General features: G+C 40.5%; 1 protein-coding gene and 1 pseudogene across 1 annotated transcript in view; one reads left to right on the top strand and one right to left on the bottom strand.

Annotated features, from left to right (window-relative positions):
• Positions 1 to 19,109, top strand: part of CXADR (CXADR Ig-like cell adhesion molecule) — an 84,719-nt gene extending 65,610 nt beyond the window's left edge. Inside the window, exon 8 of the mRNA XM_051858801.2 lies at positions 18,761 to 19,109. Within this exon, the coding sequence (XP_051714761.1) occupies positions 18,761 to 18,802 (42 nt within the window). The 3' untranslated portion in view covers positions 18,803 to 19,109. The remainder of the gene's footprint in view (positions 1 to 18,760) is intronic.
• On the bottom strand, positions 144 to 14,072 carry LOC138849251 (small ribosomal subunit protein uS14-like; annotated as a pseudogene).
• Positions 19,110 to 19,171: the final 62 nt, after the last annotated feature.

Below are 19,171 nucleotides of genomic sequence, written 5' to 3'. Positions count from 1 at the left end.
ATACTTCATAGGTAGGGAGTCATGGTCTCATACCTTCATGGCATAAAACTTCTTTGGCTGAGAAATAGCCCCTCTTTGATTCTCTGCCCAAATTATATCTGTCCTTCAATTGTTAAGTTCAAAGACCATCTTCTTTTGAGTCATTTTTCTTGAGTCATACCTCTGTTCCTCACATAACTAAATTGGGAATACTTCTGGGACCTCCCATTATCACTACAGGAGTTTTATGGCACATAGACATTTGCATTCTAATTATTTCACTTGCTTAACATACTGCCTCTAGGAGTAAGGTGATTTACTTACCTTGATTCACAGTGCCTACCTCTGTGGCTTGCGAATTGCTCAGTAAATACTAAAGGGATAATAATAAGGAAACTGGGCACGAGGGTAAGTATTAAGTGTGTTAAGTGTATGGCTTTGATCTGCAAGATGCCTGGTCTGGTCTTGCCCAAAAGGCAACTTCATGAGAAAATGGTGAGTATGTGTAGTCAGAGAAAGGCAGCACTTTCCTTAAAAAGTTAATTTCCTAAATAGAAAGGGATGATGTGACTCTAGGAGCCATCACTAAAACCAGTCAGTACCATAACAACCTAGAGAAGCATTTTAGAAATAAATTTTAGAAATAAATTTCTAAAGTCCTGTTCAGAGATTCCAACTAAGTAGATTCGAAGTCAAGTCAGTGGCTCTGTTTTTCTCTCCCAGATGATTTCAATCATTGTTGCAGTTGATTTCTCAACAATGTTGCAGTGGATTCCTTTCTGAGAGGAGCGTGGTGGGGGCAAGAGGTGCAGAGTCACCACACAGACCCCGGGAGTCAGGTGAAAGCGGGCTTGAGGCAAAGAGCCCGCAGACTCGTTTATTTCAGTTGGTACAACAGCTTATATAGTCAAGACCAGCCTGCCAACCAATCACAGCCTGTTGCCAGGCAGGCTCCATTGCCAGGTGGGTTTCAAAGTCTTTCCTGAGTAACTGAGGCTCGCTTGCCAGTGGCCATCTTGGCATGGCCTTCTCATTACACCACAAATCATCACCCAACTCTGGCACCCTCTGAATAATGTTTAGGAAATCCTTTGCAGATCCCTGATTTCCATGCTAAGTCACTGCTAGTAAAATATTTGGGGGGGCGGGGGCTTCACAAACTTACAGACCATTAATTGATGACTTTCTTAGTATAGCTAAAAAAATCTTGTGTAAAAATTGTTGTTGATCCAGGGTGACCCAGGGACTGGGGCTGGGACTGGACCAAACTAAAGGCAGGATTCAGAAATTCCATCCAGGTCTCCTCTGTGGTGTTAGGAGCCTAAGTACTTGGGGCCATCTTATGCTGTTTCCCCAAGTACATTAGCTGGGAGCTGAATTGGGAACTGAGCAGCTGGGACTTGAACTGGCTCTCTGATATGGGAATGCCAGAATTGCAAGCTGTGGCATAATGCTGGCCCGCTGAGTATCTGTTTTAAAAAGTTAACAGTGAATGCTAATGAGGGACAAGGGAGAGGAAATAACAGGTTTTTGGATGGTGCAACTGAGTGGAAAATTATGACATTGAGCTGGGAAAGAAAAATGAGCAAATCCGTAAGTAGAAAGAGCCCTGTTTTGGTCATGCAACACATAAAATGTCTTAGAATCTAGGCAAGACAGTATTAGGCAGGTGAATTACAAACTCAGACTTAGGTAAAAAAGGACTGGGAATAAAAATTTGTCAGTCATAAGCATTGAGATGGAATAATTAAGTTGTAAGCATTTAGGCAGGAATAGATGAACTTACCATGGTAGAGAATGTAGAGAAATAAGAGTGGAGGTTAGAGACCTTGTTTGGTTGGAAGTTAAGCTGAGGACATCTGGACATGTTGAACTTGAGGTTTATTAGATATGCAAATAGAGATGCTGAATAAATGGAATTAACAGGGCTGTACAGAAGATAGGAGGTTGGGATTCATGAGCATGTAAATGTTGAGGATTACTGAGGACGTGATGTCAAGAAGGATGAGTGATCCTACTTAAGTTTAATAGGAAGTAGGGTTGATATTTGGGGGTCCAATGCTGTCACCCTGTGGAAACTATTTTTGACAACTTTGGCAAAACAGCCTGATTTTATTCTGCTGCTGCACTGTTGGGAAGGTTTTTTAGGTAGTATGAAAAATTTCTATTTCTCAATTTTAGAATGTTTTTAGCAAAATGTTTAGGGAAACACTGCTTTAGGAGGGAGGAAAAAGGAGAAAAACAGCAGAGTTCAATTGACTGAAACAAATTTGATTTAGTATAAATGAAGTACATGTGTAGAGCCTGTGTGGAAGAGCCAGGGGTGCACCCTTCAGAACACATCACACACGATAACAGCACAAAAGCAGGGTGGGTGTTTGGTTTAGTGGTTAAGAAGCTGGTTGGGGTCTCTGTGTTCCATATCATAGTGCCTGGGTTTGGTGCCAGACTCCAGCTCCTGACTCAAGCTTCCTGCAAATGCAAACCCAAGGGGACAGTGGCAATGCCTCATATAACTGGGTTCCTTTTTTTTTTTTTTAATTTATTTGACAGGTAGAATTATAGACAGTGAGAGAGAGAGAGAAAGGTCTTCCTTCCATTGGTTCACTCCCCAAATGGCCGCAAATGGGCTGCGCTGATTAGGAGCCAGGAGCTTCCTCCTGGTCTCCCACATGGGTGCAGGGCCCAAGCACTTGGGCCATCCTCCACTGCCTTCCCAGGCCACAGCGGAGAGCTGGACTGGAAGACGAGCAACCAGGACTAGAACCCGGCGCCCATGAGTAACTGGATTCCTAACACCCAAGTGGGAGATTTTGAGTTCCTGGCATCAGCCATGTCCCCTATGTGTGGGGAATGAACCCAACAATGGGAGCTCTTTATCTGTCTCATAAATAAGTAAATTTTAAACTGATTTGGGAAAAGACATTTGGAGATAGGCTGCCTTGGTTCCATCCTTGGCTCACACTACAGCTGGATGACCCTGGACAAATCAACCTCTTTGTACTCCTTTTTTTTTTTTTTTTTTATAAATAAGATAGTAGGATCTCCCTTGTAAAATTGCTAGGAGGTCATTAAGTTAAAAGGTCAAAACACTTAACTTGCATCTGGTCATTGCTCAGTGAGTGTTGGGTGCTGGCCATCATCATTATTACTGCTGTATTATAATAGTGTTATGAGAGTACTTTAGAAAGTTTGGGAAAAATGCACACTCTTTTTGAATACCATATTTCCACAAACTCTGAAGTACCTTTGTATTTGCTTCATATCTTATTGATACAGAATAAGGTGACAAAAAGGATAGTACAGTTTATGCCTGTTACCCCAGTAAAATTGCTTTTCTTTTTTTTAAAGATTTATTTATTTGAATTGCACAGAGAAAGAAGGAGAGGAAGAGAGAGAGTCTTCCATCCATTGGTTCACTCCCCAAATGGCTGCAACAGCCGGAGCTGCACCGATCCGAAGCCAGGAGCTTCTGGGTCTCCCACACGGTTCAGGGCCCAAGGACTTGGGCCATCTTCTACTGCTTTCCCAAGCCATAGCAGAGAGCTGGATTGGAAGCGAAGCAGCTGGGACTCGAACCAGTGCCCATATGGAATGCTGGCACTGCAGGCGGCGGCTTTACCCGCTATGCCACAGCGCTGGCCCCAGTGTAATTGCTTTTTGAGTTTAAAGATTTATTATTTATTTGAAATACAGAGTCACAGAAAGATAGAAAAAGAGAGGTCTTCCATTTGCTCGTTCACTTCACAAATGGTCACAACGGCTGGAGCTGAGCTGATCAGATGTTAGGAGCCAGGAGCTTTTTTCGGGTCTCCCACATGGGTGCAGGGGCCCAAAGACTTGGTCCATCTTCTACTGCCTTCCCAGGCCATAGCAGAGAGCTGGATTGGAAAAGGAGCTGCCAGGACTAGAACTGGTGCCCATATGGGATGCCAGTACTTCAGGTTGGAGCTTTAACTTGCTGTGCCACAACGCTGCCCTGCTCAGTGTAATTGCTAACAGCAATAACTTTTGCTCTCAAAAGTGTCTGGATTGACCAATAAGATTTATTATGGTTACCCCACCTTTTAGGCTTATAGAATAGCTTGAAAGTGCAGCTTTCGTGTTATGTACTCAGCATGAGAAAATGGCTTTACTCTTAACTTTAATCAAAAGTAGCACCGGCCGGCGCCGTGGCTCAATAGGCTAATCCTCCACCTTGCGGCGCCGGAACACCGGGTTCTAGTCCCGGTTGGGGCGCCGGATTCTGTCCCGGTTGCCCCTCTTCCAGGCCAGCTCTCTGCTATGGCCAGGGAGTGCAGTGGAGGATGGCCCAGGTGCTTGGGCCCTGCACCCCATGGGAGACCAGGAAAAGCACCTGGATCCTGGCTCCTGCCATCGGATCAGCGCGGTGCGCCGGCTGCAGCGGCGGCCATTGGAGGGTGAACCAACGGCAAAGGAAGACCTTTCTCTCTCTGTCTCTCTCTCACTGTCCACTCTGCCTGTCAAAAAAAAAAAAAAAAGGGGCCGGCGCCGTGGCTCAATAGGCTAATCCTCCACCTTGCGGCGCCGGAACACCGGGTTCTAGTCCCGGTTGGGGCGCCGGATTCTGTCCCGGTCGCCCCTCTTCCAGGCCAGCTCTCTGCTATGGCCAGGGAGTGCAGTGGAGGATGGCCCAGGTGCTTGGGCCCTGCACCCCATGGGAGACCAGGAAAAGCACCTGGCTCCTGGCTCCTGCCAGGATCAGCGCGGTGCGCCGGCTGCAGCGGCGGCCATTGGAGGGTGAACCAACGGCAAAAGGAAGACCTTTCTCTCTGTCTCTCTCTCTCACTGTCCACTCTGCCTGTCAAAAAAAAAAAAAAAAAAGTAGCACCAAAAATTACATTTCTATTATGTTTACATTATTTCCAAAAGTCTAGAACATATACCAGTATTGCTATAATGTATGACATCATTCCATGTATTATACCTACCAGTAATGATAACTTTGAAAAAAAAATTGCCATTTATATAGGTCAAAATGTGTTTAATTCATTGCATATATCAAAATTTTCATCTGATTTTATGCTGGAATATTTGAAGATTATTTCCTTAGTAAGAGAGTACTGTAACAGTAAGTAAATTTTAAGATATTCCAGCTAAATAACATCACCAAAATCTGCCCTACTTATATTTAAATATATGCATACTAGATGGAGATCTTCCACCCACTAGTTCACTCTCTAAATGCTGTAATGGCAAGGACTGGACTAGGCCAAAGTAAGGAATACAGAAATCAGTCCAGGTCTTACACATGTATGGCAGCAACCCACTTACTTTAGCTGTCACCTGCTACCTCCCAGGGTGTGCATTAGCAGGAAGCTGGAATCAGAAATGGAGCTGGGACTTGAACATACACACTCTGATGTAAGGTAGTTATCCCAGGCAGTGTTTTTACTACTATACCAAATTATATGCCTTTCCTACCCCGCCACTTCTCCATCACTTTTTGCTGGCAAATATTTTAAAATTTTTTCATCTTTTAAAACTGATACAGAAAAGTTGTACATATTTATGGGGTACCATGTAAGTATTCAATACATATATAGAGGGGCTGGCATTGTGGTGTAGTGGATAAAGCCACCACCAGCAACACTGGCATCCCACATGGGCACCGGTTTCTGGCTGCTCCATCTCCCTGCAGATAGCCCAGGAAAAGAAGTGAAGATGGTACAAGTGCTAGGGCCCCTGCCACCCACAAGGGAGACCCAGAAGAAGCTTCTGGCTCCTGACCATCTGGGGAGTAAACCAGTGGATGGAAGGTACCTCTCACACTCTAACTCTGCCTTTCAAATAAATATTAAAACAAAAACACACATATACATTGTGCAATGCTCAAATCAGGGTAAAGAACTTTCTTTTTTAAGACTAAATATTCCATTGTATGTATATACAGTATTTTATCCAGTCATCCATCCATCTGTCAACATTTTGGTTGTTTCCACATCTTGATGGTAAACAATGCTGCAGTGAAGAGAGGAGTGCAAATATCTTTTGAGATCCTGATTTTAATTCTTTGGATAAATACCCAGAACTAGGATTGTTGTATCATTATCATTCTAATTTTTTGAGGAACTTTTATGCTGTGTTCCATAATAGCTATTACCAATTTACCTTTCTATTAATAATGTATAAAGGTTCCAATTTCCCCACATTTTTGCCTTAGCTTTTTTGGGGGGGGGGGGTGGTAGGGATGCATAATAGCCACCTTCTACATTAATAGGTATGAGGTGGAAAGTTCTGGAGTTTTTAAGCTAAAGGCATATAAAGGTTAAATCCACAAGAGAGGGTAAAATCATCAGTAAGAGAATGTGTAGAGTGGGAAGATGAAGTAAGTCAACATGCTGGAGCACTAAAGAACTGCAAAATTACTCTGAGAATGAAACTGCAACACACCAGTCCTGGTGGAAAGGTTGGGCCATCTCTCCCCAATACTGTTCAGTGGATTGAAGCACAGCTGAGAGCCAAGAAAATAGAAACGGATTCTGCATGTAAAATTACGCCAGGCTTGGGGCTGGCATTTAAATTAGCGAATACAACACTGGTTGGGAAACTGCATCCCATATGTGTACCTGTATTTGATTCGCAGCTCAAGTTCCGGACTCCAGCTTCTTTCTAATGCACTCCCTGGGAGGCAGTGGTGATGGTCTGGTAATTGGTTCACTGCCACTCCACAGAGACCTGGCTTGAGTTCCTAGTTCCCTGCTTTAGCCTGGCCCAGTTCTGGTCATTGTAAGCATTTGGGGAGTGAGCAGCAAATGGGAGATCTATGTCTCTCCTTCTAAATAAATAATACTAAATATTTAAAATAGCATATCTGGCTCAAAGTCCAAATTATAGAAGATAAATGATAGCTGTCTTTCTTTCATCTTCCCACCTCATCCCTGCAGATTCCTACCACCATTGAGACATCTAAAGATTCTTAAGACCCAATATGAAAACTAAGTCTCTTCTTTCAAGGTTCTTGGTTATGAATAGAAGAAAGCAAGAGGGAATACTTAACTGGAGTAGAACAAAAGTTAGTTTAAGTTGGGAGAGACATGAACATAATTAATATAAAGATGGGCCAAGACAGAGTGAATAAGTGGAGACATTAACTTGAAGAAGGGAATATTGCCTCCAGAGATAAAGGCCAGAAAGTGAGTGATTTGGAAGCAGCATTTGTGGCTGTGTAGATATGATATTACTACATATTCTCACCTATCTCCATGAAGTAGAGGCAAGGTCATTTTCTGTTCAGTCGTGGGAGCTAAGATTGAGGGAATGGGTGAAGTTTAAAGGGAAATACTGGATGAAGAATGGAAAAGCAAACTTAGAACAAAGAAAAGGGACCCTGGATGGCTTCATAGTGCTAGTAAGGTTTGGATCATGAACTTCATATGCCTGGTACTTTTGGCAGGCAAAGAGTAAGTGCTCAATAAGTGTGTAAGAAGGCATGATTTGTTTAATTCCTCTTCTGTTTATACAAATAACCTTTCCTATTCACTAGTGTTTATACAGGACATAAGAGCATTTAACCTCAGGAAGACATGAATAGGTGTTAGATAGAAATAATAATCTACCCAATTATGGAAGCAAGTAAGAATATTTTAATGATTAAACACTAATGTGTTAACTAAGAAATACAAGTGCTAGTACAGTTCTTATCTTTCTGCACAAAGATATTCAGGATAAAATCTGAAATGCTTCTGGTCCGAAGCAATTCAGGTAAGGGATGTTAACTCAACCTGAATGATGGTCAAGAGTGTGGAATTTGTGGAGTTAGATATGAGGATATTTCAAAGTTTATGGAAAAGTGGAATTAAAAGTATGAGCTTAGAGTGGCAGTTAGTACAGCTAGTTAAGATGCTGCTTGGGTTACCCACATCCTGTATCACAATTCCGGGCTTGAGTCCCAGTTCTGATTCCAGCTTCCTGCTAGTGTGTACCCTGGGAAGCATCAGGAGATGACTCAAGTACTTGGATTCCTGCCACCTATGTGGATTGATTTCTGGGTGTTTAACATTGTCCTGGGCCAACCCTGGTTGTTGTGTGCACTTTGTAGAGTTAAAAAAAGCAGATAGACGGAAAATCTCTGTATGCTTGTTACTGTCTCCCTCCCTCTTTCAAAAAAAATAAAAAAAAGTTTGAAACTCATGGAAATTCCAGTTTTCCATGAAAAAATTTTTTTAATATTTATTTGAAAGAGTTAGAGGGAGGAGAGACACACAGAGAGAAATCTTGCATCCACTGGTTCAATCCCCAAATGGCCACAATGACCAGGGTTGGGCCAGGCCAAAGCCAGATGTCAGAAACTTCTTACAGGTTTCCCACATAGGTGGCAGAGGCCCAGGGACTTGGGCCATCTGCTGCTGCTTACCCAGGCACATTAGCAGAGAGCCGGATAGGAACTGAAGAAGCTGGGACTTGTCCTGGTACCCATATGGGATGCCAGTGCTGTAGGTGGCAGCTTAACCTGCTGTGCTGCCACGTCGGCCCCTTCATGAATTCTTAAAAATTATTTAAAAGGCAGAGTGACAGGGATAGAGGGAGGATTTTATCTGCTGGTTCACTCTTCAAATGCCAGCAACAGCTGGGGCTGGGCCAGGCCAAAGCCAGGAGCCAGGAACTTTATACAGGTCGCCCATGTGGATGGCAGGGACTCAAGTATTTAGGCCATCATCTACTGCCTCTTAGGTGTACCAGCAGGAAGCTGATCTGAAGCAGAGGTAGGATTTAATCTTGCACACTCTGGTATAGGACAGGTGTCCCAAGTGGCAGCCTAACCTACTGCACCACAATGCCTGAGGTTCTACAAGCTTTTTGTTCCCTCATGGAAGTTCAAATACCAGCTCAGACACTAAGTGAGGCATAAACTATAAATATACATGAGATAAAATGCTTACCACAGCAACTAACCATCAGTAAATGATTCTGAAAAACGTAGCTTTTAACTTTTTATTTTCGCCTGAAACAGCAATGTGAAGCCTTCAAAGGGAAGAGAGTATTGTAGCACAGGGTGGTTAATATACACATTATTGTGTTATCTTGCATCTACTACATCATGAGATAATATTAAGAGTATTATTTCTATCTTTTGATCTGTTCCTTTTGTTAACTTCATATTCTAAATTTTTGTGTCTCCTCCTTCCACAGCAGCTTTAATGATACTACTTTAGATGTTTATTTTTTCACTATCCACCATAGTTCCATTCTAGACATCAGGAATATACAGCAAGCAAGAAATCAGCCATACTCCTCAGTGCAGACTCAGAAATTTTTATAGATTTTTATTGTCATGAGTCTTCTGTCTCTCCTTGCATATATGTACACCCAGCAGAGAGAATTAAGGGGTTATAATAAACCAGACAAAAGAAACATGAAATAAGTCTCAGTCATTTACTAATAAGACACAAAACTAAATACTGTTTTTTTATGTTCTAGTCACTTTAGACAAAGTTCAAAAATTTTAAATACACTTTCATTCTTCAATCACTGCATTTTATCTACTACTTCTCTAGAAGAAATGTTTGATGGATGGTCTGTAATATGCAAAAACGTTTTTTTCCCATTGAGTTTGGTGAAAGTCGATGACACTAGCTGTCTTTCTGCTATATGTTACCAGTTTACTTGTTAATTTGACTCAAATATTTATTCTCTATATAATTTTCCACACAAGTTTAAAAAGCTTCTGTTATGAGATTAACTTGTGCATCTATTTCTGTACTATAGTCCCTACCAGAACTACCATAGTATATGATATGATTAAGAAGACATTTCCAGATCTGTAAGTTAATATTTAATGACAGACTGGTTAAATCAATTAAAGCACATATACATGAATATCATAAAACTATTCAAACTGAGTTTTTAGAAAAAAAATCAGAAAATGTTTCATGTTTTCAAACTGCGTAGCCATAAAATGTATATATTTTACATAATACAATATTATCCAAAGTTATAAGTAAAAGCTCCTCATCCATTAATATTAATGGTGGCTACTATCTATGCTAGAAGAGTAATAGGTAATTTTGATTATCTTTGTGCTTTTGTGTTTTTGTCCAAAACAAACTTTATTATTTTTACCAACATGAAAATTATAATAAAGGTTTTTTCTGTAATCCTGACTATGGCATACTTGATTAAAATTCCCCATTACCAATGGCAATTTATCCATGTAGATCTGTGGGAAAAACAGTGCTATAAATTATGACCATTGATATTTTTCATGTGGAATGGAGATTATTCGCAAATATGATCTTTGGCTTTGAATTTGTAAAAGAATACATGATGCCCTCTTGTGGTAAATTTTTATAGGTGACAATTTTTTTCACTGAAACCTAATCTAAACCAAGAGAATACCAAGATACTATCTTATTGTTTCCTAAGCAGCAGAAAATAATGCTCACATATAATTAACAGTTTAGGAGTCACATTGCTGGGTTTGAAATGCTACCAGTTAGCCCACATGGGGCAATTTACTTGAACACTAAGTTTACACATCTGTAAATGAAGAGAATAGATTTCCAGGTTTCTCTTAAAATACTTAATTTCCATTTTTGCTAGGTAAAATGCTTTATACATGTATATGTACATATGAGCTATTGAGCATTTGATACTTGCCAAGTACTGGAGTTTTTTACATTAACACTCATTTCATGCTAGGATACACCTAGTAAGTTGAACTATTAGATTCACTTTTTATATCTGTTTTTACCCCTCACATAAAATACTGTGGACATCTTCACATGTCATCTTCACATGTCAATAGGAATGTACCATTTTGACAGTTTCATCCTAGTACACAGTTATGAACTGTAATACTTCACTACTACAAATAATGCTAAAATATGCATTCTTATGTATCTTTTTAAAAAATTTATAAGAGTATTTCAATAGGAGCTTAACTCAAGAATTTGAATTACTGGGTAAGAAAAGTTTTACAGATTAAAAAAAAATCAGGGGTGGGCATTGTCACATTCAAAAGGCAAGGTGAACCAATCTTTTCTATGTTGTGTGCCACTAAGCACACTTTTTTTTTAAAAAAAGTGACAGAGAGGGAGGGAGACCTACACACAGAGATCTTCCATCTGCTGGTTCACTCCCAAATGCCTGCTACCACCAGGGCCGCACCTGGCTAAAGCCAGAAGCTAGGAAATCCATCTGGGTCTTCCATTTGGGTGCCAAGAACCCAAGCACTACTTTGAATGCTGACTGCCAGGTACATTAGCACAAAATGGGATTAGAAGCAGAGTGGCCAGAACTAGAAATAGGCACTCCAGTATGGGATCTGTATCCCAAGCAGTGAGTTGTACCCCAATGCGTGTCTCAGCACAACTTTTGTTTTTATTAATTTGTATTACCTTATTAATTTGGTTCTACTTAGTATATAAACTGTCTTCTTCCATATTGCAGTACTTCTAGTTTCAGAATTTATATATATATATATATATATATTTTTTTTTTTGACAGGCAGAGTAGACAGTGAGAGAGACAGAAAGAAAGGTCTTCCTTTGCCGTTGGTTCACCCTCCAATGGCCGCCGCGGCCGGCGGCGCTGCAGCCGGTGCACCGCGCGGACCGATGGCAGGAGACAGGCGCTTCTCCTGGTCTCCCATGGGGTGCAGGGCCCAAGCACTTGGGCCATCCTCCACTGCACTCCCTGGCCACAGCAGAGAGCTGGCCCGGAAGAGTGGCAACTGGGACAGAATCCGGCGCCATGACCAGGACTAGAACCCGGTGTGCCGGCGCCGCAAGGCGGAGGATTAGCCTAGTGAGCCGCGGCGCCGGCTACAGAATTTATATTATTTAATATACCTGGAATTTACATTTATGGTTTGAAATAAGAATAGCTCACTTTTTTTTTAATAAATTGAAGTTCTTTATTTTATGTACAAAGAGCTAGCATGACTTTCCATAGCGCTGATGTCTTAGAGAATCCATTCAAGGTAAATGACTTAATCCAACTTAATGAAGTCAATATCCTTTGCGTATTGACGGAAACACTGGCAGCACATGTTAAGCCGGTATTTCTGGATCAGACTGTGCCAGTTTGAGCAGGGGTGGCAAGAGCAGGAACCCTGGCTGAATTTCTGCAGTGACTCCAGCAGAGCTCCTGGTGACCCATCTTGCTTTCAGGAATGCAACCTCAGTATTTTTTTTTTTTTTTAAAGATTCATTTTATCTATTTGAAAGGCAGAGTTTGAGAGAGAGAAAGGGAAAGAGATCTTCCATCCATTGGTTCACTTCCGAATAGCTCTAACAGAGCTGGAACAAGCTGAAGCTAGGAGCCTAGAACTCTATCCAGTTCTTCCAAGTGGGTGTCAGCAGCACTTTTCCCAGGTGCAGCAGCAGAGAACCAGATCTAAGTGGAGCAGCTGGGACTTGAACTGATGCTTACATGGGATACCAATGTTACAGGCAGCGGTTTATCCTGTTGTGCCATAACACTGGCCTCCACTATTAATTTATTTTTCTTTTTAAATATTTATTTTTATCTTATCTGAAAAGCCAAGACAGACAGAAACATCTTCCATGTATTGATTCACTGCCCAGATGCCTGCAATAGCTAGGGCTGGGCCACGGTAAAGCCAGGAGCCCAGAACTCTATCTTGGTCTCCCACTGGGGTGGCAGAAACCCAAGTACTTGAGCTTTCACCTGGTGCCTGCCAGGGTATGCATTAGCAGAAAGCTAGAATCAGTAAGAGGCTGAGACTCAAATCCAGGAACTCTGATATGGAATGTGGGTGCCCTATGAGGCTTTTCAACTGCTATATCAAATGCCTGCCCTATTGTTATTTTTTTTTTAATTCTTCAGTTATTCTTGAGGATTATTCTTCCATGTAAACTTAACATCACATTTCCAAGACCCATAAAATCTCACTTGGATTTTAATTGATTTAGATTGACTTGATATATAAATTTGTGGATGTTCTTGAGTCCACTTAGAAATATGGATTCTTGGGACTGGCATTGTGGTGCAGTGGGTTAATCCACTGCTTTGTGATGCTGGCATCCTTACAGAACTGCCAGTTTTAGTCTGGGCTCTTCTGCTTCAGATCCAGCTCCCTGTTAATGCACCTGGGAAAGCAGCAGAAGATGGCCCAGTACTTGGGTCCCTGACACCCAAGTGGGAGACCAAGATAGAGTTCCTGGCTTCAGCATGGTCCAGCCCTGGCTGTTGTGGCTATTTGGGAAGTGAACCATAGGATGGAAGATCTGTATCTTCCTCTCTCTCACCCTTTCAAATAGATAGATAAATGAATCTTAGGATTCACACACTTTGATTCAGTTTTTTTACTTCCCCCAAGTGGCCGCTATGGCCAGCGCATCGCGGCCGGTGTGCTGTGCCGATCTGAAGCCAGGAGCCAGGTGCTTCCTCCTGGTCTCCCATGCAGGTGCAGGGCCCAAGGACCTGGGCCATCCTCCACTGCACCCCCAGGCCACAGCAGAGAGCTGGACTGGAAGAGAAGCAACTGGGACAGAATCCGGCGCCCCTACCGGGACTACAACCCGGGGTGCTGGCGCTGCAGGCGGAGGATTAGCCTAGTGAGCCGCGGCGCCAGCCTTATTATTTTATAATTATTTACTACTAGATACAGCATGCTCACAAACATAAAACTTTATAACCATTCTTTATTCAGAAGTATGATTGCCAATAAAGCATATGTGCAGTTTGATCACAAATTTTACACAGTATTTGCATTAGCTAAAAATAAGTCCACTGAACTTGTCTTAAATAAAGTGCTTTTAAAAAGTTGGTCTTTTGCTGGTGCCGTGGCTCACTAGGCTAATCCTCCACCTTGCGGCGCCGGCACAAAGGGTTCTAGTCCCGGTCGGGGCGCCAGATTCTGTCCCAGTTGCCCCTCTTCCAGGCCAGCTTTCTGCTGTGGCCAGGGAGTGCAGTGGAGGATGGCCCAAGTGCTTGGGCCCTGCACCCCATGGGAGACCAGGAGAAGCGCCTGGCTCCTGCCATCGGATCAGCGCGGTGCGCAGGCCGCAGCGCGCCGGCCGCGGCGGCCATTGGAGGGTGAACCAACGGCAAAGGAAGACCTTTCTTTCTGTCTCTCTCTCTGTCCACTCTGCCTGTCAAAAAAAAAAAAAAAAAAAAAAAATTGGTCTTTTTACCACTCCAGTTATAAAAGTCTAAATATTGAAATGTACAAAGTAGAAAAATAAAATTCTCTATTTGTTCCCCTCCACCACCACCTCTGCAAACGCTACTATTTGATATTTCTTTCTTCAGACAATATATTTTTTTTGACAGGCAGAGTTAGACAGTGAGAGACAGAGAAAGGTCTTCCTTCCATTGGTTCACCCCCTAGATGGTTGCTACGGCTGGCAAGCTGCGCTGATCCAAATCCAAGAGCCAGGTGCTTCCTCCTGGTCTCCCATGCGGGTGCAGGGCCCAGGCACTCAGGCCATCCTCCACTGCCTTCCCAGGCCATAGCAGAGAGCTGGACTGGAAGAGGAGCAAGAATATTAGCATCATCCTAGACACAATATTTTTCCTTACTCAGAGTATTTTGTTCTAGGTCATTACAAAGTCATCTACTTTTTAAAAAAAGTTTTACATGGCTACATGGTATTTTCTACTATTTTGAATAGACATTTAAGTGTTCATCTTTTGGTGCTTACTTATATTTTTGTTATTTTTGCCATCCATAACAATTTTGCAGTGAACACTTTTAAGTAGATACCGGTCCCCTTGTTTGAATACTTCCGTAGGTAAATTTCTGTAAGTACTATTGTTTGGTGAAAGGAGACATACTTAAAAAATGTACAGCTGCTTTATATCACTTTAAATCTCTGCTAATACTATGATACTCCTTTCCCACATACCCTATCAATAATGAGCATTAATCTTATGACTGCCAAAATATATCTATTTTAATTTATATTTTACCACTAGTGAAGTTCACGAAACCAAAATTATGGACATATACTCAATTAAATTTCCATTTTGGATACAAATGCTTTTCACCCATATTCCATATAGATTTATAACATAAATTTCACATTTTAAAATTTGTTATGTATACACATAAATGGTAGGCTTTTTGAAAAATATTTATTTATTTGAAAGGCAAAGTTAAAAAAGGGAGACACAGAAAGAAGAGTATCTTCTATCCACTGGTTTACTCCTGCAATGTCCACCAGTTGCAAGGCCTGGGCCAGGGCGAAGCCATGAGCCTGGAACTCTATCTGGGTTTCCCATGTCGGCGGCAGGGACTCAAGCACTTGGGCCATCAGCTACTGCCTTCCCAGGTATATTAGCAGGTAGCTGATCAGAAACAGAGCAGCTGGGACTTGAATGGGGTGCTCACATGGGATGCCGGTTGTCACAGGTGGTAGCTTAACCCATGCACCACAATGCCAGCCCCTAAATGGTAGACTTTATAGCCACACTATGACTGTCAAAATCTTAACAGTTGGCATTTTCAAGTCCTATGCAACTTAAGCAAAAGTGTCCCATGATTATGTTTGTAGCTTTTATGAAGTCTTTTCTGTAGCTTGCTTTTCCTTTTGTGAGGTGAAAAACAGTAAAATTAAAACAATAAAAATTTTACTTATTTATTTGAAGGTTCAGTTACAGACAGAGAGATCCTCCATGTGGGTTCACTCCCCAAATGGCTGAAATGGCCAGAGCTGGGTCAAACCGAAGCCAGGAGCTCCTTCTGGGTCTCTCATATGGGTGCAGTGACCCAAGCACTAAGGCCATTTTCTGCCACTTTCCCAGGCACACTAGGAGGGAGGTGGATCTGAAGTGGAACAGCCAGGACTTGAACCAGTATCTCATATCGGATGGCCAGCCGCCACCTGCAACACTGGCTTTAAGCACTATACCTCAGTGCTGGCCCCAAAACAGTAAAACATAACACTTTTATTTATGTGGTTCATATACTTTATGAAACATCAAACATCAGTTGAAGTGATGTATCTGCTACAAGTCCTATGGTGAATTTTATTTCCGTAAGTGTTAAATGTGTTTCCATTTTAGTTTTTATTTTATCCTTAAGATATAGGAGCCTGTGTTACAGAGCAGCACGTTAAACCACCACTTGTGACATGGTATCCTGTATCAGAGTGTCAGTTTGAGTCCTGGCTGCTCTGTTTTCCACCCAGCTTCCTGCTAATGCACCTGGAAAGGTAGCAGAAGAAGGCCTAAGTACATGAGCTCCATGCCACTCAAGTGAGATATGTATGGAGTTTCTGACTCCTGGCTCCAGCTTGACCCAGCCTTGGAAGTTGCAGCCATTTGGGAAGTGAAACATGGATAGAAGAGCTCTCTCTCTTCCTTTCTGTCCCTCCTTTTTAAATAAATCAACATTTAAAAAAAAAAGTTACATGTGAAGGAAGAACAAGGGAACCTGAGATGGCCTAATGCTATTAAATTGGGAGGCAGGTGATAATTTCTGCAATGAATAAACTATACATATTTTAAAAAGAAACTTCATGAATCTTCCCTATAATTAGTACCTATATAACAACTTTCCAGTATGAAGGAATGCCATAAAACATCATCTGTAATACAGGGATATTCTTGTTTCTCTAAAGAGGCTGACAGTGTTGCTGCTTCACCCAAGGGAATACAAAATCCAGAGTATATGCAGAAAACTTGCACCAAGAGGGTACACTGACTGTATACTATGTTAAAATCACCAAATATTTAATGATTAAGAAAAACCACTGTTACTAATCATCTATTTATGATCTTTACCCTGTCAGTAGTGTGCTTTTTCATGATTTACAGTTCAAGTAAGTGAAAATGGTATATAGTTGTCAGCCTCCTTTTTAGAAATAACTAGTCTGTAACAAGGAGCTCTGTCAAGGATTAGTGGCTGATCAATATAATTTAATGTCTTGCATTCTCATTCACTCAATAGAATCTTTGAGGTTTTATTTCTACAACTTGGTCTAGTGATGACTGTTCTCACAAATCTCAGGAGTTAGTAGATTTCATATGTAACCTGATTGTGGAGACATGATGGAACATGGGCTTTAAAAACATATAGCTTGTTTTAAAGTCAGGGCTTCATTATTTCACTTTTTCTGATCTTGTGCATTTTTAACTTCTCTGAAACCTGATCCATACTGGGATAGTAACGGGACCGACCTCTAGGGATATTGTGAGATTAAATATTTTGGTACATAGAAATAAAAAGAATTTATTATTTAATATTATCTGTAAAATGTACAGAATGGTTATTTGCAAGGTAAAATGTATCTATTTTATTTTATTAAGAGGAAAATTCCTACCAATCACCAACTATGGAATTAACACATGCCTAGTAATTAAGTATAAGTCAACATATTTTCTTAACTTTAAATCAGTTTACTGAAAAGATAAATACTTCGAGATAAATAGTGGAATTAAAAAAAAAACCAACATTAAGCACTTTAATATTGATGTAAGCACACTTACCAAAAGAATTTGTATTTTTCGAACATCCATGTCCAAGTTCAACCTCTAAAATTTAGAGGTTTGCAGTTACGCCTACAAATATAAAATAAAATGGACAATTAAAACAAATTATTTTCACTGTTCAGTCATAAACCACCTCTACTTGAAACAGCCTGACAGGGTTTGAAAACTGGTTTTATACAACCATCTTTTGTCTTCATTAGAGCAATCCTGGGAGTTGTCTAAGGGAGATATTAAATCATGGAACCATAATTACTTCTGCAGTCATAATTATTAAAAGAGGGCCAGCAAAAATTTGTACCTCATACTTACACTTGGAATTTAAGACCCAGCTGCTGAGAGGGTACTGATATCACTTCATTAGGAATGGATTGGAAACATGTATTGATGCAGTTCAAGTAAATAAAACTGCTATCAAGTTGTTAGCCTCCTTTTCAGGAAATACCTAGTTTGTTGAGTTCCTTCTGCTTCAAATTTTAGAATAAGATGGAAGATAGTAAATATAGGTAGAATCTTCAACAGGTAGTATCTGAAATGGTCAAATCCAAAATCAGCACTTTTTCCAAGTGGCTCTGTCATTTAGTCATCAGCACTAATGAAGATAATTAAGATTTTATACTAAAGAACCATCTAATTAGTAGGCATATCGCAAAAATAATACTGCTCTTCTTGACACTGGCTATTATTTTCCCAAAATTCTCATACCTGTAACAACAACAAATATAACAGATGATATCTGCCAACTTCATGATAAAGACTTGAATTTTTCCAACTTCACCCCAATTGCCCACAAATCTCATTAATACCACAAACTCTCTAGGATCCATTAGGGAATAGTGCAATAACTCTTAACAGTTAAATTCTTAATGCTCACAATTAATCTCCCTTGTTATGTCAATTATACCTAGGAAAATACATTCAGGTTTAAGCAGGCATTCACTATCATTTTCTGTGGGCAGGAAATGGCCATTAAGTTAGAGATACATTAAGTTAAAGCTTGTATGTGGCTTAATAGGCAAAGAGTAATATATAACATTAGAACTAGAAGTCTCTAAGATTAAAAATTAGTTTTCTAATGAAGTAGCAAATATCTTAAATTTCACTGTAAAATTGACTTCACACTTTCACAGCACTGAACAACTTTATGATTTGTGTACTTTCATTTTTTTCTGTACTTGAATACAACTAAAAAATTGCAACACGAATTTTTTGAAGACCAAGGCCATCCGATGATTTATTAGCAAGTTGTTTTTTTCTGATAAAGATGAAGGTGACAGGAAAAGTACTGCTGATCTCAGTTCCTAAAAACTTACCTTTGGAAAAAAATCCAAACTCATAATCTTTTTTTTTTTTTTTGTAGTTCACGCCCACTTACGAGACTAATGGGATTACAGTGGTATAAAAATGAAGGACTACTGAAGAATCTGCACTGTACTATCTGACTATTTTAGACTTCCAGTAGACTCAAACCTTTTTTGAACAAAGCACTCTGAGTGGCTTTATGTAATATCAGGCATATTACTCAGATGTCTTCAAAATAAAGGCCAAATTCTTGGGTTAGGAAAGTCCTATGTGTAGCAACTTTGATAATTGAAAGATGTTTTATTTATATTTGTAATTAGCTACCACAAATTTTAGACTTTTTATATGCACATTTTGATATGTGGCTTTTGGGGAAAGCATGGTTAATAAAAAGTTGATTTTTAAAAGGGAATTTTCTAATTTTATCTATTTTCTTTGTTAAATATTTAAATACATTGAAGTGAAATAT

This window comes from Oryctolagus cuniculus, chromosome 4 (assembly GCF_964237555.1).
Source record: "Oryctolagus cuniculus chromosome 4, mOryCun1.1, whole genome shotgun sequence".
NCBI lineage: Eukaryota > Metazoa > Chordata > Mammalia > Lagomorpha > Leporidae > Oryctolagus > Oryctolagus cuniculus.
This window is presented reverse-complemented; position numbering and strand designations above follow the sequence as displayed.